Source organism: Cavia porcellus, unplaced genomic scaffold (genome assembly GCF_034190915.1).
Source record: "Cavia porcellus strain 051 isolate PalLab524CR breed Dunkin Hartley unplaced genomic scaffold, mCavPor4.1 scaffold_15, whole genome shotgun sequence".
Taxonomy (NCBI): Eukaryota; Metazoa; Chordata; class Mammalia; order Rodentia; family Caviidae; genus Cavia; species Cavia porcellus.
This window is the reverse complement of record NW_026947498.1, coordinates 23,327,173-23,350,602: the sequence shown is the minus strand read 5'-3', so window position 1 is coordinate 23,350,602 and position 23,430 is coordinate 23,327,173. Positions and strand designations below refer to the sequence as shown.

The 23,430-nt window shown below is 34.1% G+C and overlaps 1 protein-coding gene and 1 long non-coding RNA gene across 3 annotated transcripts in view; one reads left to right on the top strand and one right to left on the bottom strand.

The window, feature by feature from the left end:
• Positions 1–23,430, bottom strand: part of Samsn1 (SAM domain, SH3 domain and nuclear localization signals 1) — a 129,938-nt gene that overhangs the window by 71,974 nt on the left and 34,534 nt on the right. For both annotated transcript variants that reach the window (XM_063224731.1, XM_023564908.2), the window contains exons 5-7: positions 22,214–22,293; positions 5,787–5,913; positions 3,695–4,041 (exon numbers count right to left, since the gene is read on the bottom strand). In XM_063224731.1, the coding sequence (XP_063080801.1) occupies positions 3,695–4,041; positions 5,787–5,913; positions 22,214–22,293 (554 nt within the window). The remainder of the gene's footprint in view (positions 1–3,694; positions 4,042–5,786; positions 5,914–22,213; positions 22,294–23,430) is intronic.
• On the top strand, positions 3,734–10,487 carry LOC134470462 (uncharacterized). Its single transcript, XR_010039377.1, has 2 exons — positions 3,734–3,873; positions 10,015–10,487. It is a non-coding gene; the product is annotated as an uncharacterized LOC134470462 (long non-coding RNA).

Here is a 23,430-nt window from a genome sequence, read left to right as displayed (position 1 = left end):
TGCTTGCCGGTGGTGAGCATGAGCACACATCTTGTTCCTCTCATTGAAGTAGTTCTAGAACAATTTTTGCCATTGCCCACACTTTATTTTTTTGGGCACCGTTATCTTTAGTTTGTATACTCTTTCAACAGGTTGTCTTTATCCTCTGCTTGTTACCGTCAAATACTTCGTTGTTTTTTCTCCCTTACATATTATATAAAAATTTGATTCATATTTCTTTGATTTTTGACATGTGATTCTGTCTCTATCACAATTTTTCTAATTATACTATATTTGAATTCTATTTACATGTCTATTTTTTTTAGGTCTTTGTCTTTATTTGTGTAAAATCTCTTGTTACAATCATTTATTAAATATTTTTACTAAATGGATTTCAAAATATTCTAGAAATTTAAAGGGACTAACACATACTTATTTCCTTTTCTGTGTCTAGATCATTTCTACTTGTTAGTATTATAAAATGATTTATATTTTACCTTAATATTTCTACCAATTTTTAAATTTATGTTTGCTATTATCATAACTTTTATTAAAAGAAAGTCTCGTGTCCTTTCTTTCTTACCCTTGTAACCTACCAAACCTGTAACTCACTTTCTTCTTTCTCCTTTTGGTTAAGATGTTTCAAGATCTTAGCGTGCAGAGCATTATAAGTATCCTTCAATCACTCTTCTTGTAAATTGATTCTAAACACTTGGCTTCAAATATTATTTTTGGTTACTGACACTATTATCTTTCTTAAGATGCAACTGAAATTCCTCTCAAAACCACTCATCTCGGGTATTAGAAAAGGCCTGCATCTCTAGTTTTTCCTTTCAAATTTCCCTTGTGGAGTACGCACTTTCATAACTATGAACCTTTACCTCTCTCAGTTTGTATCAATTCTGCATGCATATATCTTTCCTCACTCCTCAGATCCCTCAGATGTAACAAAGAAAACCAGTGAATTGCCTGTTAAACACCTGTCTGTCTTATTCTCCGTTGACTTCTATGAAAAGCTCTTCACAAACAATACACCTTCTTGTCTGATTTAGTTTGTTTATGGTGTTTTTAACAGCGTAATATGTTATTTCTTTCCAATCTTAAAGTAAGCTGGTGGGATGCCTTGGTTTGGGGATAAATGTTAGTCACTATTGACTGAGTCCTGGCATGATTTCATTGAATCAGCCCAATAGTCCAGCATAACAAATATTAAAATCTTTCCAAATGGGTTTCTTTGATATGCAAAGATTCAGTCAAAGGAAAAAGCAAGAGCAAGGATTAAAATCACAGTGTGAAATTCATGAAAGGGAAGCAATTGCTCAAACTTGCTCTGCTGCTAATATCAGAGCTTTGTTTAACCCATTAGAACCCATATAAATGGTGCAGACCTACACTGGACTTAGCCAGGTCATACCTGGATGAATAAGGTAGATAGATCCTTAAAATTTCAGACCCCTAAATTTGATTTGATAATGGAGTTAAAGACACTGAAATTTCTGACTTCAAGGAGAAACTAGTGTCCTTGTATATTGGAATCATTTTCTGTGTATTATGGGCTTCGGGTCTGGCTCCATTATATCTGCATATGTTGGAATATTTTTTAAAAAATCAAGTCACACTTTTATCCTTTCAAGTTTGCAAAAATGTCACCTTTCATTACCTGTCATTAATAGTAGTACTTATTTCGGAAGCTCATCTTTTCCCTCAACACTATCTGCCTTCCATACTTCTACAGAATGAAAGTTAAATAACCCAAATGATAACTCTGCAATTATTACAGAAAAAAATACCAGCTACATTAAAATGAACTGCACATTTTTACTTGTCATTATTAGAGAATATATGTATAGAATATGAAAATAATAATTTGCACTCATCCAGCTTCTTTCACTCTAGTGTTTCAAATCCCTGAGTGTAAATGGTTTCATTAAGTTTACCAAACCAATTTTACTCTAACATGATCTTGAACCTTCTCTCCAAATCCAGTGAGGCCTTCTTGTCACAAATGCTGAACATTACCATTTGAAATTCTGAGCATTCTGCTGATATGTGTGACCTTCTGAGGACAAAACTCATTTAATCATTGAGTGATGTTCTAAAATAGACAAATTATATAAAGGAAAAAGAGAACTATGATAATGTATATTTACCTAATTCTACGCATGCAGCTCCAAAAGTACTCACATATACAGATTAGCTGAGTTTACATATGAATGGATTAATTTCAATGAATAAATTTTTGGCTATAAGAATAGAAAAGCTAGTGGGAGTGATATATCTAAACCTATGGAAACAACATCTGTTGGTTTTTAAAACTTCATTTAGGCAATGAATACTACTGAGACATTTATTATACTATATGTTAGGGAATATGAAGGATACAAAGATAAGTTACTTATGGGAAGTGAATCAGTGCCTACTGAATTCCAGGACAGTGTGGAATATTGTGAACACTCTGAAGGCAGGATCAAGATATATATACTTAGTTTTCTTTCCCCATTACCTAATGTTGTGATTTGGTGCTGATCTTTGCTTGGTAAATGTATAATGAACAAAATAAAACATTTAAGTGACCTAGAAGTGCAAAGGGGGAAAGATTACTTCTGTCTAATGTGATTCAATAAAGTTTTCTGGAGTTCAAAGTATTTGATATGAACCTAAGGGATGGGTCAGTGGTTCCAAATACAGTCAGCGAAGCCATAAAAGACACAGAAATAGGAAAGTTCAAGAAAGCTCTTAGGAGTATCAGATTATTCAGTTTGGTGGACCAGCACAGGAAATCTATGAGGAACAGCAACAAGATGATAAGATTGAAAAGTTAGACTAGAGTGAGACTGTCGATATCTCAAATGTCAAGTGGGGGCGTGCAGATTTTATCTTTGAAGTAAGGTCCAAATATGGCTGGTTAGATGGCTATTTTCCTTCTTTACTTCTGAGGTTATTAGAGACAGTTTTCAGAAATAGGTTCTAATTAATTAATTATATTACCACTCTGTGAAGCCTCCAAAGAGAGGGCCAACCCCGATGAGGGCCTAGGGAAGTAGAGAAGGCATTTCTGAAAATGGTTGGTGTTGAACAGCATCACTGGTTTTGAGGCTTTTGCCAAACCCTTGTAAAATGTCATGTGATGTAATACTCTAATCACAGGCGACCTTTACTCTAGTCTCCGAAGACTTAAACTGTGAATCTCAAAAGATGAAAAGAAGTCCAGCAGCAAAAGTTTCCTTAGAGCTCTCTAATACAACATAAAATGCATGTCTAATGAGAGGTTGATGCTTATAGGGAAACTGAATACAGTATGTTTCCTAGATACAGAAAGCCACTTGGTTTATTCACTGCAAACACAAATAGAAACTTGTGGAAACTTAGGTACAATACATGCCTTAAGGAACTTCAATGCAACTTTGTTGCAAAAGCAAGAATTTAGATAATCCAATAGATATTTTCTTCACCTGAATTGGTATCCGAAATCTCCCTCAATTGAAAAGAAAGCTCTGGAAAATATTACGCATAGTATATTTTTATACAAAGGAACACATGCAAAATGACATTGGCAAAAGCTATAAGAGCTGCTCTGCTTTTTGGAACGATAACTTTAGCTCTGGTAATTTTCCTGAAACTGATAAACATTGCTGATTAGCACATTTGGTATCTGTTTCTTTCCTGTCTGTACAGCCAGATTAAGGTGATACATTTCCGTAGTTCACAAACTTACCCACAAATGTGCGAGATCCATATCTGTGTAAGACGCTTTGAGAAATGAGTGGCGAGCACAGAAGAAGTGGTTGCCCCAAGGTCCAATTTTGGCAATTTGGAAATCAGCACATGTGCCTAGAGAGTTTTCTGGAAATGATTTCCAGCTGCTCCACACTGGGACTTCACCTTCACAATGAGGTAATTTTAAGTTGTATCCACTCGAAGTGCTGTATCTATCCAGGGATGAAGAAAGAAACTCCAATCTAATATCCATTTCCTCTTTTGTCCTTGTATTAACATTGTTGACTTTCTTTTCTTGGGATTTAGTTAATTTCATACAGGAAACCAATGTGTCATCTTCATCTTCTGAATGACAGAGAAATGTAAGTTAAAAATTAAGTCTGTCTAGTAAGTCTTTAGATGTAGAAATAATGACTACTCCTTTTTGTACTCTAGAAATAAATGTAAAATTAAGATAAACCAGAAATTCACAAATTTACAATGTTATTTCTTTAAAAGGTCAGTTGTTTTATGTTATTGTTTTATAAAATTGGATTTAACTCAAACATTTGGAAATCATATTGACTAATTAATATTAATTGGACTGAAATGAATGGGAGCCACATGCCAAAAACATACTTCCAGACAATTTAGAAAAATCACAAATGTAAAAGTATTACCCACATTTTGTAAATATAAAATAATGTGCTTCTATCCTTAAACACTTGTATATTTTTTGAGGTCACATGTATAATAGAGAAGCATAAGAAAACAAATGAAATTCTTTGCCTTACTTAAAGGAATGAAATCTCATGGACAAAGGCAGAAACACAACTGTCATTCTAAAATTTTACTTTTGAATATCAATCTTCAAAGAGATTTATTTGAGAAACCTGTCCCACAGTGCAATATATTGGAAAAGCAAAGAAACCCCCTCCCCCAAAAAACAAGGAAATGAAAACCAAAGGCATATTTTAAGTACAATGAAGTTTACTAATGAGATTTATATGTCTATAATATGGTGATTCAACTGATTACCTTTCTAGCAAAATAGTCCTCTGTTATTCACAGAGGTCACAGGGGGTGTGACTTAAGATTCCTGTGGGTACCTGAACTGTGGATGGTACCAAATCCTAAACATGCATATTTTTATATATGTACATATTATGATAAAATTAAATTTGTACTTTGAGTAGAGTTAAAGATTAAAAGTAATAGTAAAGTAAACCAATTATAACAGTGTACTGTTCTTAAGGTTATGAAAATGTGGTTCTCTCTCTCTCCTTCTCTCTCTCTCTCTCTCTCTCTCTCTCTCTCTCTCTCTAAGAATAGGTCCACGTATTTGTGTCTCAATGCTTTTGGGCAGGTAAACTATATAGCATGGATATTCCTGACAAAGGCATGATTCATGTGCCTGGCTAGACAAAGCAGGACAATGTCAAATTTCATTAGATTATTCAGAAGGGCTACGAATTTAAAACTTGTGAATTGTTTACTTCTGAAATTTTCCATTAATATTTTGAAATGACTGTTGATCACAGATAACTGAAACTGTAGGCAGTAAAACTTCAGAAAAAGAGAGATGATTTTAATATGTAAGCGTTAGAGATAACAAAATTATGTATCACACAAAGTGAATTGTTCTAAATTATTGAATTTCTCTAAATTTAAATGTTTACTGATGTGATACCACATTGTGATTCATAATGCATTTTTTGTAAATAAATAAATGAAATGAAAGCCACATGATATTGGCTTGTCATAGACATACCAATTTGTTGCATTTATGCTAAAATTCAAAACTATTATTTTCTATGGTCACAAAATGGGGATAGTGAACATTTCTAAGACATATTTTCCCTCCAAGTTTCATTCACAGCTGTCTCTTACTCTATCCCTAAATTTGGTCCTAAAAGGAAGAAGAAATGAGATGGAGCATATAGGATAAAATTCAGAAATAACATTCGGATATGTTTTAAGATAATTTGGCAATAAAAAAGCTCAAAGTTTAATGATTATTCTTAAGACCTTATCAAAATGAACTTCATTAATACATGCTTCATCAGTTCTCCCTCAAAGAACTTTCAACAGCTTATAGAGCTTTTACTTACGGAGATTTATTAGTGTCGGCTTCACCTCATCCTGATTGGACACCCTGGCATTCTTGGTCCACCCCAGTTTCTGTAGTCGCTTTAATGTCCCCATTGATTCCACTGGGTCACAACCTGATTTAATAGCCTAGCACAAACACAGCTCAAGATAAAGACAAATTATTCTTCATAAAAGATTTAATATAAAATATGTCAAGATCATAAAGGTGGGGAAATTAATAATGTGGCCTTAAAACCTGAATTATTTAAGTGATAACTTGAAAGCACACTACATTTTTTGAATTCAAATTTGTAAAATAGGGTACAGATTACCAGTTAAACTAAAGCAATACAATTTTTACCAATTGTCATAGCTCAAAATGTAGCAAAGTGGATTGAATCCAGAGTAATCTGAAAATGACTCACTACTGCCCAATGTGAAATAGTAGACAGGAACAAGGCCTTTGCAGCATAATATAGATGCAACTATAGGTTTAAAGTTGTCCTTGTAACTGTTTAAAATGAACTGATGCTATGCAAAAAAAGGTCCAGTTCTTTGTGTCAGAAAAAGCAGAATTTAATTTTTTTAACTTTCATTCCAAAAATTATTGTGAAAATAGCATTTTGTTTCAAGTATGAAATGTTTTCAAATGACATTCTTCCCTTTAAATAACCTCTTATTTTCAAAAAGATATGCATTAACAGAAGCAAAATATAGTCACAGTGTGCCACATTATATTGGTAAATCACCATTAGTTGTTTATTATGGCAAAAGAGTAAAAGAAAATATTTTTAATAACAAAATTTCTTTAAAAGATGCAGAAACATATCCCACTTCTTTGGGAGATAATGCTTTGTATGCCAAATTTTATACTAATTGTTTAAATACTTATATTCTTCTGTGCTTTCTAGATATGAAAATGCATACATATATACATTCATAAAGATATCCATATATGAAGAAGAAAGGATATGTATACATATGCACACACAACATATATATATACTCATCTACATCTAATCTACATATACATATAATAGATATAAATTTTCTTAAAAGTCTAGTCTCTTAATCACCCCCCTCAGCTTTTACCTCATTCTTTTCTTTGAACAGCTGATTAATGGCCACTAAACAGATACAGAAATTTTCAAAAAGTGATTAAGTTTCTTCATTAGTATTTGAATGAGATACATTTATAATAGAGCTTTCCAATCTGCTGAGAGTGACTATAAGCTCAAAGAAATATTTGGAAATAAAGTTCTCTGACATGCAAACATTTCCAGAATTTATCATCAGATTTTATTTTGGTCTTTAAGATTGACTTTGAACAACCAATATAAACTCATTGTGTTTCTACATAATGGTATCGAAGTAGGAAATGTGGATACCAATTTGCATTAAATAAATGGGAAAACTGAAATCATTTTAACCTTTCAGGAGGGTTGTGATTTCATAGATATGCAAAATCTTCCCTCTCTTTCCAAAGGTCATGTTGGTTCCATAGATTTTCTATTTCTATGTATTTCCTTGTATTATTTTCTCTGTTTTTTCAGTGCTTTCTGAGTTATTCAGTTTGTATAGACCTTTCAGAACTCAGGAAGAGCTATTTTCTAATCTTTAGCTCCTTTCCAGAAATAATAAGCTGACACTGCACAACCACTTTTCCTCTCTGTGCTTCTTTTCTTATGGCAACCTCCTTCTGCGACAGTCATGGCTTAATTACTCCACTGAAGTTCTGGCTTGAAAATTGCCTTCTCTCTTTTCTTTCTTTATGAAAACAGACTTGCATATGATTTAGGGAAAAGTATTATGTATCATGGAAGCTGAACTTCATATTAATGTCTTCTGCCTAGGAGAAAGAAAAGCGTTTGGAAGGTATCTAAACTTATGCTTGAGATCTCATGGCCCAAGGATTTTAAAACAAGCTGGCCTCCAATTATTTTGTTCACACTGTAGGACAGCCATTTTGAAGCACAACACTGTTAACTTTTGTATGTTTATTCACTTGTCTCTAATTGAGTAACTTAGTCTACTACCTTTTATTCATGTTTTAATTCCACATGCTCATGACAGTGCATGGCTTAATAAATGTTTGCTGAATATAAATATGCTTCTGGTTTTGTGCACATAATTTTATACCAAAAATATTATACATAGCACATAATTTTATACCAAATTTTATACCAAAAAGATTACACAAGAGTGGGTACGTTCTGGACAAACTCTTGTCTTTACGTAGTTTATACTTGAGGGACAAATGTTAGAGTTGATATCATGATTAAAAAAAAAAAAATGAGGGCCAGAGGTTTAGCTCAGTGGCACAAGTGCCTGCCTGGCAAATGCAAAGTGTAAGATCATGAGTTCAATCTCCAGTACAAAAAACAAAAGAAAAAAATCCCCAAAGAACTAGGGAGTAAGGATCAGCTATGGTTTAAAAAAAAAACATGAAAACTATTAAAAAGAAATCCTCTAAAATATTTTCAAAATAACCTTGTTCACCTTGATGTCCTTATATGACATTTAAGTTTAGTCACTGAATGTGATTAAAATGTGTAATCACATTCTTTTTAATTCTAAATATGTTTCCAGAAAACTTCTTCATAAATGAACCTTAACATTCATCCAATTAAAAACTTTATTTAATATTATTATAAGTTAAGCACTATCCCTGGGGATGTCACCGTAGATGAGTGACATAAGATCACTGCTTTTAGGGAGTCTATATTCCGGGGGAAGATGATTGAGAACAAATGTGTAAACACACACAAAAATATGAAATAAAAAGTACGAGGCTATGAACTAACAGTCTGAGTGAGGACATTTAGGATGGTTCACTAATTTAAATCAGGTGTTTAGAAGAAGCTTCACTGAAAATACTAAAATTGATTAATAAGAAAGAATCCGACATAAAGTTCTAAAAATGGTTTTGAATTTAACAAATGGTCAACAAGATACCACCTGAGCCTTAAGTAACAAAACAAAAGAACAATAAGAACAAAAATAACAGAAGAAGAAAGCTTGGAAAGTGATACAATCTCTGTGAAGATTCTTCAACTGGAATTTCTGGAAGAATTATTAATGGGTGCCCAAAAGATAAAGAAAGGAAGAATACCATGTATGAGAGCAAGGGTTAGCAGGAGTATCTCACGGAGTCTTTTATAGAGTAAGCTGAACTGTAAATACGTAATACCTAAAGGGAGCGACACATGGGGTTTACATGTTCATTCATCACCTCTATATTTAATTTTTATATCTTCTTTTTCAATAAGTTCTTCCCCATAGCATTCAGATATTCTCTGTCCTCATCCATTGTTCGTTGCCTTTTTGCACATCACTTTTCCTGCTCTTTCTGTAGGCGTGCATCTCGAGAGGTTAACTGTGTATGCTTCCTTTTATTTCACTCCTTTATTTTCCATCCTTTCAATCCACCTTAACTAGTTATCGACTAGTGTTTGTCTCTACAACCCCATTTATGGCCCCCGGAACCAATCTCAAATCCTTTATTCCTTCATATTCAGCAATGTTGATCACAGTCACCTTATACAAGCGCTTTCGTTTCTGGGCTCCTGTGACAACATGTTACCTCATGTTGTCCTTTTTTGCCTTTGTTCAGTTGTTTCTTTAAATATTTAGTGCTCACAATAGAAGTGCTCACAACTTCTACTTCTTGAAATTGTATGTTTAAATTTCCTTAGGACTGTTTCTGGGTCCTCGTCTGTCATTATCATTCTCACCTATGTGCATATATATACATGTGCACACATACACACACATGCACACCTTTAATGAATCATTTATATGTCTACACCTCAATTTATATCTTTTTGTAAGCCTCTATTTACAGCTTCAGATTCACATATCCATCAGTCTCTTAGAATGATTTATAAGGAAAATCAAGACTTCTAAACTTTTCCCAAACGTTTCTCAGTCTTCTTTGACTTAGTTAATGTCAACTGCATCCACTCAACTGCATATCTCCTAAAACAGACTATATAGAATTTCACCTTTGCATTATCTCTTGGATTTGTGTCCTGAAAACTCTCATTAAAACTACCGCCACCTGAGAATTGGTTTTATTTTAGCTGTCATACTCATACAGAACTCTTTCAAAGATGCAAGTCTCAGATGTGAAGGAGATCAGGCTGTGACATCTGTCACCCCATTGATCACCAGAGTTGATTCAGCTGATCTGGCTGTCCGCGCAGGTGTCCTCTTTGTCTCTCAGTGCTCCATGTGTTTCGCTTACAGAGCTGCATGCGTGATAGAAGACACAACCACCCCTGCCTGTTAGAGGAGGACAGTTCCTCAGTCAAAGGAATGAGCAGTGGAGACCTCTCACTAGAACACCCAAACAAGCTTTCGAGTTTCATTTAAAGATGCAAATATGCATCCAAATAGAAAAACATGACTGTCAATGTAATTTATATATGTATATATCTAATATCTATATATCTTTCCTATATATTTGTATCTATAAATGTAAATAGCTTTTTTCATTTTGCCAACACTTCTTTAAATAATGTAAAATTTTTGTTAGAAATGCTAGATTAGGCCGGGCTCACGCCTGTAATCACAGAGCTCGGGAGGCTGAGGTGGTAGGATGATTGCGAGTTCGAGACCAGCCTGGGCTACAAAGTGAGCTCAAGGCCAGCCTGAACTGCACAGCAAGACCTCATCTCTAAAAAGACAAAAAAAGAAAAAAAAAAAAAGAAAGAAAGAAATGCTAGATTAAATGCATCTCATTTTCTGACATTTTTCTTTACTATTTGGGTTAAATTTTTGAAAATGTCATCAATGAATTATTAAACTGGGTTATCTTAAAATCATTTTCTATGACCAGGGATATAAATTATTGGACAACTACTCTTCTACCTATTTAGAAAGTGAAGAAATTCTAAGTGGTTCAGGCAAAAACCAATAATTTATCAAAATGAAATTGAAATTAAACTCGTGTTTTCTAACTTTGTATCCAACGTTTTTTCTTACAAGTGTTTTGGAACTAGTTACCTAATATTACAAGTAAATGAAAACAGCCACATTCAGGTTTTTGACCTTATAAAATCAGTATGGGTTTCTAATACAGATGACAAGGACTAGGCATATACTCTCAGATTCATGGGTCCACGGAGAACTGAGTCTTATGAAGAAGCACTAAATCTAGATGACTGGTCTGAATCATGTTTTCTTTACCTCATAATATAAAAAGGATTCTGAAAAAGGATTATAACAGACCTTAAATAAAGCATAAAAACTCCCTTTTTCATTCTTTGATTCTTAATGTTCAGATTTAGAAAAACTTCTCTCTAGAATGTTATATTTAACAAGTATTAAAATAGAAACCTCTGATCACCTGAAATCTGTTTCTTCAATAACAAAAGGAATAGAGTTTTTAAGTTAATATTTTGGGGTTTTTTTCTAAAGGAAATTGTAATAAAAAACCTGAAGTGAAACTTTTAGGTATTTTGCATTAACAATTTTCTCTAAATTCCCTAGTCTTATAACTACTTATTTCTTAAAAATGTACCAAGCCATAAGACTTTCGAAATTATATGTTACATATTCAAAATAAATCAAGTACAAAAACAGAACCTATATTTATAAAATGTATGATATAGTATAAATGACTTGTTTATTTTATATATACTATGTCTAAGTTTTCTATAGTGTATTATAGGATAATGCATTACTAGTTATAGAAGTAATATATTACTTCAATAACAGGAAGAAGTTCTATAATCTTAAAGGTATTTGGAATGCATATTTCAGTAATCAAATCTGTTCCTGTCAAGAAAAAGATAGAATTACTCAATTATTCTACTGTGAATTCATTGCTACCTACTTAAAAGGAAAATTATCTAAGGATTGAACACAAAAGAGAAAGTTATGTTCCCAATGAAACAGAAATAAACAATAAGCATTAAATGATAAATTACTAAACTTCCAAATCTATTCTCTAAATTTTTATACAAAGTGACTAGTCTCTTCATGACCCAAAACATACTCTAAAAATATAATTTGTAAGGTTACAATGGCCAATTAACATTGAGCAACTCAATAAACAGTAATAAAATCAGGAGGATTATGAACTCCAATCAGTCCATATAATTGACATGAGAGCAAACATTTCATTTCAGAGGTTTATTTTACTGTTTCTTTGAACTATCTAAGTAAAAAGACAAATTGAAAACCATTTTACAATCAAATATATTCTCCTACAAGGCCTGTAACACATTTATGTATTTATTCATTCAACACATTTACTTACTGAGGAGAACGAGATATTTTGTCTGCTCAATACAAGTGCTAAGAAAGGCAATCTGCTGTGGGAAAGTGAGCCCTTTGGCTTTCCATTGCAGCTTTACACATTTGTTTGCCTTAAAGTGTTCAATAAACAATTTGAACTGAACACTGGGCCAAAAATGCATTGGAATAAAAGATTAATCTGTGTCCTAGGAAACATACAAAAAAATTTGATAGTTATTCACAGGAGAGAAAGATGGGAGTGGGGAAGTCAATGTGCTTGGCTAGAGGATAGCAGGCATTTGAACACCCAAGCAGTATAACTTTGACTAAAATAGACAAGTGTCACGATGTAAATACGAGCTACATACTCAAGGCCTAAAACAAATTTCTAGGTCCTTCTCCTTCTCAGACCAAGTTTGAGGTGTTTGATTCTGGGTTTGTGGCAAGATGCCTCCTGACAATGTAAAAAGGACAGGTATTTCTTAGAAGTCACTCAGGCTCTATTTTTCATTGCATAGAGAACCTGCTACTTCATAACCATCTTTCCATACTTCTTGGGCAAAGCTAACAGTGCTTTTGTTCCTTCTCCATCAGAAGCAAGTTAATCTTGATGTGGAAGCCCTGGCAAGCCGGAAAAAGTATTTAGGATTTCCACAGAGATGCACGGGCAGGTTGTATCAGTTTAAGGGAACAAGCCACCAAAGTGACATTTTCTTACTTCTGTGTAATACATGTTTGGAATATATGACTGCTTGTACTGTGGATATTTGGCATATAACGTGATGCATCTTAATTCATTTTTATGTCTGCTTCCCTTCCCTCTTCCTTCCCTCCACATTTTTCGTCCTCTTCCTATCTGCAAATCTGCCTCCCTGTTTCTTGAAATATTGGCAAAGTTTCTACAACTCTTCAAGACAGCATTTCTCCTGTTAAGCACACTTTTCATTTCCTAGTTTAAAAAAAATGTGGATTATTTGAGAAGTAATATGTCAATTGATTTTATTAAGTACCTATAAGATTTTTAATAACAAAAGCTATGGATATGGGAAATAATGGAAAAAATCGACCTTTGTATCTAGGAATTAAAAGTTAATATATATGTGAAATATCAAAAAAAAAAGATGAAATAAGCAGCCCTGCTTAGCAGATAAATGACTGTTCTGCTTTGATGTCCTGCTTTGTGACCATGTGAACGTTTGCAAGTGGCTTCTTCTGCCCTTGAGTTCTTTGTCAGTAAAATAAAAAGTTGAATCATAGGAACTCGTTGCCTGTCAATACATCCAGGTACATGAGACTAGATAAGTATTAGACTAGATAAGTCTCCTTCCATTACTTCACATAGATTCTTAGATTATAGAATACGATCACAATGTTTAAAGAAGCTACTATAAATCACAGATCACTAGAATTTGAGGAAATCCTTTCATAGTACAGCAGCTTACTTCAAAAATGAGGAACGAGGACAAACAAATGTGAACTCAGTGATGTGAGAGTAGAGTCAATGGTATAGATCTCAGCGCAGCTTCCCTATTCTCTAAGTAGTTAAGGTGTTTCCTAGTCCTCCCAAATGCATGCCTTTAGTTTCATTTGGGATTATTTTTGTACTCATTGATTGATTTTTTCATCACAGCTCTTTGACACTTAGCTAGTTATTTAAACTCAAAGGCATGAAAACTACCAAGGGCAGAGCTCAATAATTTTTAAAGGAAGAGAAAGAATATTAAATAGTGCACTTTTCCATGTTAGTGTGGCTACCATTCCTTAGAGAAAACATTATAGCTAAGAAAGAAAAAACTTACAGAAAATTAGATGTTAATAACATGCTGCTCCTCTTTGAGAAAAGGGAGCTCTGAATAAAGATAATACCTATGCCTATACTAAGATAAAAATATTATATTCATGCTTACATTAGGAAATATGACTCATGAAAAATAGTTACTGGCACAAAATCCTGCAAGTTTGTGCTATATGGTCCCTTATCCTGAAACAATAATCAAATAAATTGTATATTTAACTTAAGTTGTCTCAAACCAGAGCTACAACTAGGACAGTTTATCCAAGTTCAAAACCTACGATAGTCACTGGTGTCCGTGCCTACCCTGGGAATTTGCCAGACCTTCTAAGACATGCACTTTCCATGAACTTTTCTGTACAGCAATAGGTGCACAGGGAAAATCAGGTGCTTGATGTAGTATGGGGATTTTGATGTCATGGAGTTGAAACACTAAGAAGATAAACTTCTGGATTTTATTAAAGTTCCCTTATATTCAGGAGACATTATTAAATTTTAGGGTAAACTTTTACCTAACCACTTCATCTTTAGGGAATAATTTTATGTTTTTCTTAGAATGACAAAAGTATGTTTTTTCCAGAAATATTTCCATGTGGCTGCTGAAAAAATATATTAAATAACTACAGGAAACAAGGCTCATTAAAATGAGGAGAAACCAAGCATGACCGTAAACTCCTACAGCCCACTACTTGGGAGGCTGAGGCAAGAGGATTGCTGCAAGTTCAAGCCAGTATGGGCTACATAGTGAGTTCAAGGCCAGTCAGAACTTCATAGTGACATCTTATCTCCTAATAAATACATAGGTAAATGAAAATTGAGAAAGTGATGCAAAACTCATTCAAGTAGGAAAATCTGTGGGAGACAATCTCACTATTTCATTGGCAACAGGTTGAACTTGTTTGTGTCCAGTACCCTTTTTATCCAAGAGAATGACAAAGAAACAACATTAACATTATTTGAAAAAAACAAAACAAAACAAAAAAAATCAACAAAATCATCAGAATAATAAAGTGTTCAACATCTTAATTGTAGTAATTAGCCTGTTATGGAAATGTACCAATAATGTTTCACCAATGGCTTCGCCTGTAGATGCGGGTATATGAAAGTTACTATGGAATGTGAGAATACTTAACATATATATATATTATATGCTACATCTATAAGTTACATTCATCCAGGTCCCCTCAATTACTGCAATCCCAATCTGTGATCCAAAATCCAGAAGAAGGTTAGTTTTATGAAGCAATCTACTCTGTAACTTTTCAGTGTGCTGCATTATTTGAACATAGTAGATACTCACTTTTGAAACTTAAAAGTTTAAACAGAAAGGTAATGTAATTAGGAATTAGATAGCTCCTATTATGTTGCGAGCACATTTACTAGTATCTGTCAGTGTAAGCACTTTATTGTCAGCTCCAACTTAAAAAAAGAAATCCTTGTACTTGGTAACATGCACAGTTGATACCAGTGGCAGGGGGCATTAACAGAGTTAACAGAGAGAAAAGATGCTGCAGTCTGGATACTGCCTTCAACACATGCTCCTTCATTCGCTAGAACCTCATGCACAATATGCCCATATTAAAAGGTAGACAGACACAGTGTCTCTCATGAGGTCTTCACTCTCATAAATATGATTAGTGCTCTCACTAAAGAGGGTGAAAGGAGTTGGGCTTTCTCCCTTTCAAAATACAAGGAGGACTCGGCAAGAAGGAACCATCTTGGAACCACGCAACAAAACTTTAACTGTGCAGTTTAAGTTATTTCATTATAGCAACCTGAGTAGATGAAGACCAAAGAGTTTTAAGTTTTTATTATGAAATTTTTATTGTAATCTCACAATGGGTTAAGGCAAACTTAGGGAGAGAAATAAGAATAAAAGATAGGAATGCTCCCTAAAGACCTTCTGGAATTCGGATATATATCTTGTTTCATTTAATATTGATAATATTCACACATTTTTGTTGTCATTTTATATCTAAGAAAATGTAAACACAAAGTTTAAACAAGCTGCAGATCAAGAGTTATGGCTCTTATAAAAATAAGGCGTTAGATTATTATACAGTTTATAGCCAATGAAACATTTCAGTTTCTAACCCACAAATTATAACCAAAGAACAGTCAAGAAGTGAAAAACTGACCTCATGGCTGAATGACTACAGTAAGAACAAAATGATTTGATTTTATCTTTTTACTATTTGTAGCTTCTTATAAGACTGGGCCCACATTTCAGGCTTGTGTTATAATTCAAGGAGACCAGCTCGTACTTGGTCTGGTTTTTGGTGCAATGGAAATGGAAAGGAGGCATTTTTCGAGCTATTTTCTTAACTGCATATTTATGTTTAAAAAGAGAGTGAAGCAAATGCTAAGAAATGATTCCTCTCTACATTTTAGGTGATCAGTAAGGAAAATACACACAATTGATTTCAGAATTTAACTAGAAAATATAGTTCATTCATAAAGATAATTGGGTAGAATCAGGCATTTTGGCTTCTTGAAATGAAAGTTAAAACATAGTGTTGGTTAAACTCTTCGTTTTGATTTAAAAGAAGCAGTTTTACTTCTCATAGATGTGAATAACTTTGAGTATGAAATGAGAAAGTCTAATATGATCTTAATTTCACAGTACATAAAAGACATGGACTTAATATGAACATTTTCTGTTCCTTTGGCATTAAGTAAAGTACTATTTTTCAATGCCTTCTACTGTTGAGAGTTTAGATTATCCCAACAAACAAATATTGCCCCATAAATTATTACTAACTTCAAATGTGTTATAAACTTACTCTTAAAAGGTCGGAAAACTTCTACCTATTAATATCTGCAACTTCAAATATTATTATCTATAACAATAAAATACTATCGATAACTCTGATAGTTTTAAAGTATGTCCACAAATTTATTTTATACTGCTCTTTAAAAAAAGGTGGATCATAATGCTAATTATCTAATTGTGAGGAAGATTTAGGAATTGCTTCTAGCAAATAGAAAAAAGCAGAGATATTGATCTTTGACTTCTGGACTAGGTTTTAACAAAGCATTCTTGGCTGTCCTTAATCTGGAAGACTAAATGTCATGCTATGAGGGCGCTCAAAAAGCCCCAAGGAGAGGCCACAGAGGAGGGACTTATACTTCCAACCAACCCCCAGTGATGAAATTGGGTTTCCTGCCTACCACTCTGTGACAGAGTTAGAAATATATGTTCCAATGTTGTTAAGCATTCTAATACTGTCTTTGCTTTTGTTTTTATTTTTATTAGCAGATATTTGTGACATATCTTAATTCATTGTGGGGAGTATTTAGTGAAACCACATGATGGCTTTGAACCCAGAAATGCCCAGTCCTCTTACTCCCAAACTTCTCACCCACAGAAAGTGTGAGGTAGCAAGTATTTGGGTTTTTATGCTCTGAAATCTGGAGTTAATTTTGCTATGCTAAAATAGATATCTAATACAACACTTGAATCTATTACGATGGTTAAGAAATAAGAAACACAGATCTTTCTTGATATTATTGGCCATCCAACACATGCCAATTAAAACACTGAAATTCCATCTCGTAACAAACAATGAGGCTGAAGGAGAAAAAAATCCTTCTTCACTGGTGGTGGGAATGTAGACTTGTGCAACCACTGTGGAAATTAATGTGAACATTCTTCAAAAACTAGGATTACACTGACCATTTGACCTAGCTATTCCACTTCTGGATATTTTCTCAGAACAATTGAGAACATCATACCACAGTTATATATGTTCACCCACGCTTATAGCAGCACAGTTTGTAATAGCTAAATCTTGCAAATAATCTAACTGCCCACAAACCAAGAAATGAATGAAAAAGGTATGGCATTTTTATACAATGGATTACTATTCAGCTATAAAAAAGGATACTCTTAAGACATTTATAGGGAAATGGGTGCTACTTGAGACCATACTCACAAGTGAAATGAATCAGACTCATTTGTGTAAACATCATATTGTCTCCCTAGTATAAGAAACTGAAAAAGTAAATAAGTTCCAGAATGTACAATAGATATTGTGAAGTGGAAAGTAGCTGTTCTAAAAAAAAAGGACAAACTGGAATGGGGAAAGGAGAAAAAAAGGAAGGGGAAAGGAAATATATATATATATATATATATATATATATATATATATAAACAGCTAAGGTAAGTTGTACTACTAAACTGATAATAGTTCTTTAAAAGAAGTGTGGGTGCCTATATTGTTTGACCAATTTTTCATGTGTATAGCTAGTAATAAGAACAACTACTTTGAAAATAATAATATGCAATGTACTAACAATTGTTATTCTGCCACAATCCTATTTTGAAATTCTGTACCATTCTTCTCATTGTTTTTTCTTTAAAATAATAAAAAAAAACAGTATCATTATTTCATCTCAATATGAGCACCATACCTGAAGATGATCCTTTGATTGACATGTCAAGTATTATTGAGACAAAAATCTGTCCAGTTGGCCTTGTCTTCTTTTTCTGTCTTATGGATTGTTAACATCTTTGTTTAAAACTATTTAAAATTTGTCTAATGAAATCTAAGTATGGTCCTCCTCTCCTGATTATTAGCAGATCATACCGTGACCTCAAGGTTCTTTCCTAGTAATTCAGAGCCCTGACTGCAGTTAAACTCACCAAAAAACAAGTCCCACCTTGGTCCACACTACATACAGTTCCCAAAAAGGTGTGTTCAATTGATACAGTTTCAAATCTATATTAATGACTCTGATTTCATTAAATTAATTCTCATTCTAAGGAATACATGACTACTAATTCTAGATGCCAGTTATACTCTGCACACAGAAACAGTCTCATCTAATTTTCACAGAGATGAGTCTGGACACCATTCCACTCCTTAGACAGGTCTGACTGATTGCTTAAATGCAGCACATGGATTTCAGCACTGGCACAGTGAGTGCTTTAAAGATAAGACAGATCAGTTAGAAAACATCCAGCTTTGAGGAACACAGAACACAACAATAGTGGCTTAACTAGTTAGGGACTTGTGTTTTGGTTAGATAAAAGTCGAGATACAGGCAAACCTATGTGAGCTCAGCTTTTCATCTTTCCCAGAATTCTTCACGTGTGCCTTTACCTCAAGGTTGAAATATGGTTGCTAATTCATCACTCATCATTTATCCAGCTCCAGGGAGGAAACAGGGAAAAGGACAAAACTTTATACTTTTGATTATATTTTTCTTTTCTTCCTTTTACTTTATCTGAAAATGAAACACTCCCCAGGAATTTCATTGGCCATAACTAGATCCCGTGGCTATCCCTGACTACAGAGGGGACTGAGAAATCAAATACATAACTTTACAGTTTCCATAGTAAATGATGTCAAGAAAGAAATGAGTTGAATTGAGAGTGGAGTAATCTAAAACTTTAATAATTGTCATTGAAAGGAAAGTGTTGTATATGTATGCAACTGTGTGTGTGTATGCTTGCATATTATATTTGTTTTTAATTAAATGATTCCCTCAACAGTATTTTTCCCATTAAAGATGCACAGGGAAAAAATGTATTGGTTGAGTCCTGGATAAGTTTTCTTGGCAGTGCTTAATATCACCAACAGTGAAGGTAATAAATGTTATCCCTCTTTTCTATCATGAATATGAATGATGCTCTGAAGGCTGAATGCAACCTCAAAATTTACGTGAGAAATGAGGCATGCAACATTTTTGAAAATATATTAGACCAGTGTCTGTATCATTGCATATTTTATACTCTTTTCAATATGCTACAAAAGGTTTGAGCCATCAACGGAATGCTGCTCAAAAATAACAAACAAGAACAAGGATACAAAAATAAATGCAGAGTCAAGTTGCCCTAAGATGTTCTTTATGGTCAGTGAAGACTGTTTTGCTTCAAACTCTTTTTCCACATTTCTCCTTCAAACTGAGTCCTCCAGTAAGTTTATCCGAGGCCAAGTATTATGGTGTCACCTTGAGAAGTTAGAAGTTTCACTGTGAGACTCAGCTGGGAGCCAGAGTCTGTCCTTTGTAAACATCCTCAGTCTGTGAAAGAGGAGGGCTGGAGATTTTGTGACTGCTACCCTCCTCCTGATGAGGTGGTAACCTGACTTCAGTATAAGGAAGTAGGACTGGCTTGCTCACCACCCCACCCCACCCCTTGTTCTTGCTGTTTTGCTGTCTTCGGCCACCTCGAAGTTTCATGTCACTCTGTCTTTGGACCCAGCTGATTATGGACAGAAATCTCTGCAAACTGTGAGCTAAATAAAACTTTCCTTAATTTTAGATGTCAGGTATTTTGTCTCAGCAACAAGAGGAAAGTAACCAAGACAGAATTTGGTACCAGAGAAGCAGTGTCATCGCTGTGACTCTATTTAACCACGTGGTTCAAGAGATTTTGGGAATGGGAGTTTCTGGTCAGAACTCAGAAAACTAGAAGGCTGTTAGAAATCCTGCTGGTAAAGACCAGGCTCTGGAGGTTTCTGATGGGAAGGACTGCATTACACTGGATGCTGAACTCCAGATGATATATGTTAGGGCTTAGAAGAAAGTTTGTCTACATTTTGCTCATGCCCAGAGACTTTGCCTGAGGCTAAAATTAAGAGCAGTGGACTAATTGATACGGCAGGAGAAATTTCAAGAAAAATCAACTGTTGAGGCTGGGGCATGGCTGTTGTTAGGGGCTTTTAGACAGATTTATGCTGAGAATCAACAGCAAAGAACCCAGCAGGATGATTTAAAATGTTATGATTTTGACCAAAAGGGAAGTCTGCAAAGATAGAGCAGAGGAGACCTTGATTGCCAAGAAAGAATGGGAGAACATAAAAGATGGACTGACGGTGTCTCAAGAAGCAGCAAGTCTCTGCCCTTTAATTTTTGTGCAGCGAAGAAGAAACTACATGATACAGATGAATGGTTACCATTGCAAATGTACCATTTCTGAGACAGTTAAATACCCTACAAGCATTGACATTAAAGCAAAGATTTATCTTTCGCCATTTTCTTCTAAGGACTTTCTATGTTATTTTCTTCTAACAGATAATACTGGTTCATGACTAACAACCAAAAGAATAATTTCCCTTGGCACGAGGCATGTCTGGGAGGCCTTCCTGTAAATCAGCAATTTCCTGGTTATCAGATACTGTTTCATTTAGATACTGTATCTGAGCCCTCATCTGAATTTAGGAAAATGAAACTCCAGATAATGTGCCAGTTGTTATCAAAGTGTCATCCAGCAATTGCAGAGTGAAAGGAGGAGGAAAAGGAGACAAGAGAACAACAAATGAGTTTGTGTAAACATCAACTAAATGCCAGCATGATGCTAAATGCCATAAGGAATTATCTTGCTTCATTTTCTTGATGATCTTGAGCTAAATGCTTTTTTTCAGACCAGTTTTACAGAGTAATGCAAACTGAGCCAAAAAAAGAAAAAAAAGAAAAAGTAAATTTCCCAAAGTCACATAATGACCAAGAACCAACCAAAATACAAACCTACTTTGGCCTGATACTGAAACTCTCACACACAAGTGTCAGGGTGAATCCACCCAAAGAGGGTGCTAGGTCTTAGGGCATGATTCTGTCATTTCAGCAGCATGACAACAACCAGCAAAAAACTCTAGTTGATCAGAAGTTGTTGTCCACTGGCTAATTTATTGGAAAGCATCCTTCAGGCTCAGAAATCAGTCCGTATTCAAGAATTTGATCTCCTTTTCCTCACCAAATCAGCCCTTCACAATTCATATGCTATATATATATTCTCTGCCTGTTGATCAATCTACTATACCAACAAAGGTCAGTTCTACATTTTTAGTGAAACTATCTAAATGATTAAAGATGACTGTGTGGCAGTCAGAAAAATACCCAAAATCTATCCAGTGCCTCAGTTGGCCCTACAGAATGATATACTCCTTCATGTTACAGGATGAATAGCAACAATTTGGTTATGTTATTATTGTTGTTATAATTTATAGGAAGGCCCAAATTTAGATATCCTTAATTGCTTGAATTCTTGGGTTAATTAATTCAACCTTCAAAGACATATCAGGAATCATAGTAAATTTTTATACATGAACTATGAAGATAGGCACATAACCCACATTGCCAGATAGTTTGAAGCAGTTAGCATAAGGCTCATCAGCGAATATTCCAGTATATTAATTTAACAGTTTCAGAGTTACTTATCAAAAGGCCGTAGAGCATGATATTTTGCACAGTCAAAATGGTTTATCATCTTTAGTCATCATTCGATTTTTTTATTTATATTTAAATTTACAGAGACGTAAGCATATCAATTACAAACAGCCAACAATAAATACAAAATAGCTACAAGGCTGTATAAATATTGCACATTATACCTAGCATATTATGGAGCTCAGTAACAAGATGATTTTCACAAAACACCATGTAAATGGTGACAGTCACATTATTTACCTGATAGGAAGGTCCTTGAATTTTCTTTTCTTGAAGCGTATCTATGTTAGTATTCAAAAGAAAATCATCTTCATTTAGATCTATGAAAAGAGGTAAAAGTTACACACAGATTATCAATAATTACAAGACTTAAGCCTGGGAGTGTAACTTAGTGGTAATGTATTTTTCTACATTACCCTATATAGAAAAGGACAAAATAATGAAACGTTTTATGAAGAATAAGGGTAATTTAATATTCATCATATTTTATTTAGTCTGTTAAGCCATTCCATTAGCTTGATCATAAAATTTCTCTTCTTAAACGTATATTACTTTTAAAAGAAACAAACCAAAATAAAATAGCAGTTTACTAAAATAATCCATCATGGAACTGTGTTGTTAGGTGAACCAGAGAACCTCGCTGTGACTTTGTTTCTCTCTTAATAATAAAAAGACAGCTTCCTACCTGCCAAAGCTACTGGTAACTCAAAATTCTGTAATTCCATGCAGCTATCAGCTCATCTGTTGCTTTTAAGCTAAACTTCCCACCCGTGGCATTTAAGCTTCATTAGCTTGGGTCTTCTCTACGTGAATTATTTATGTCAAAATTATTCTGTGCATGCTTTAGTAAAAGCTTTGGAATTTGGTATGCATTTGCTTACAGCTGAAAGAAGCTTTTTAAAAAGTAACCAATACCCTTCAGCCTGTGGAAAGGGGCTTTGTTTATTTACATCTGTAATATACTGTGTGTTAATAGAGGACAATATGTTAGGGGTCTCTTCATCTTAGCCTTTTGTTTTACAGATAAGGACACAGAGACCTACAAAAATCACCTGGCACCAGGGTCCTGACATTTCCCTTCACCTTTCCTCTTTGTACCTGTAACCACTGCTTCAACTTTTCGCTATTTCTTTTTGTCATGTTCTCTGAAGGAAAAAGGACAGGCAAAGCCTATCCACCCTGCATAGCACAAAGACACAGAATTTTCTCCAAATTCCATTCATAGATAAAATACTGATAAATTCTTGCTCACTTTCAGACTTTTTTGCACTACAAAATTAATATTTCAGATCAAAAGAACTATGTTACAGGAGTCCAAACAGGACCTACATTTTAAAATGAGCTATTTTTCAATCTGGTTATTTGAAATAAGGTCTTCCATTACACAATCAAAATGCTAAGGGGTGAGTTTTTGAAACTTAATTCTGTAATTAAATAGAAAAAAATTCTCTGTTACT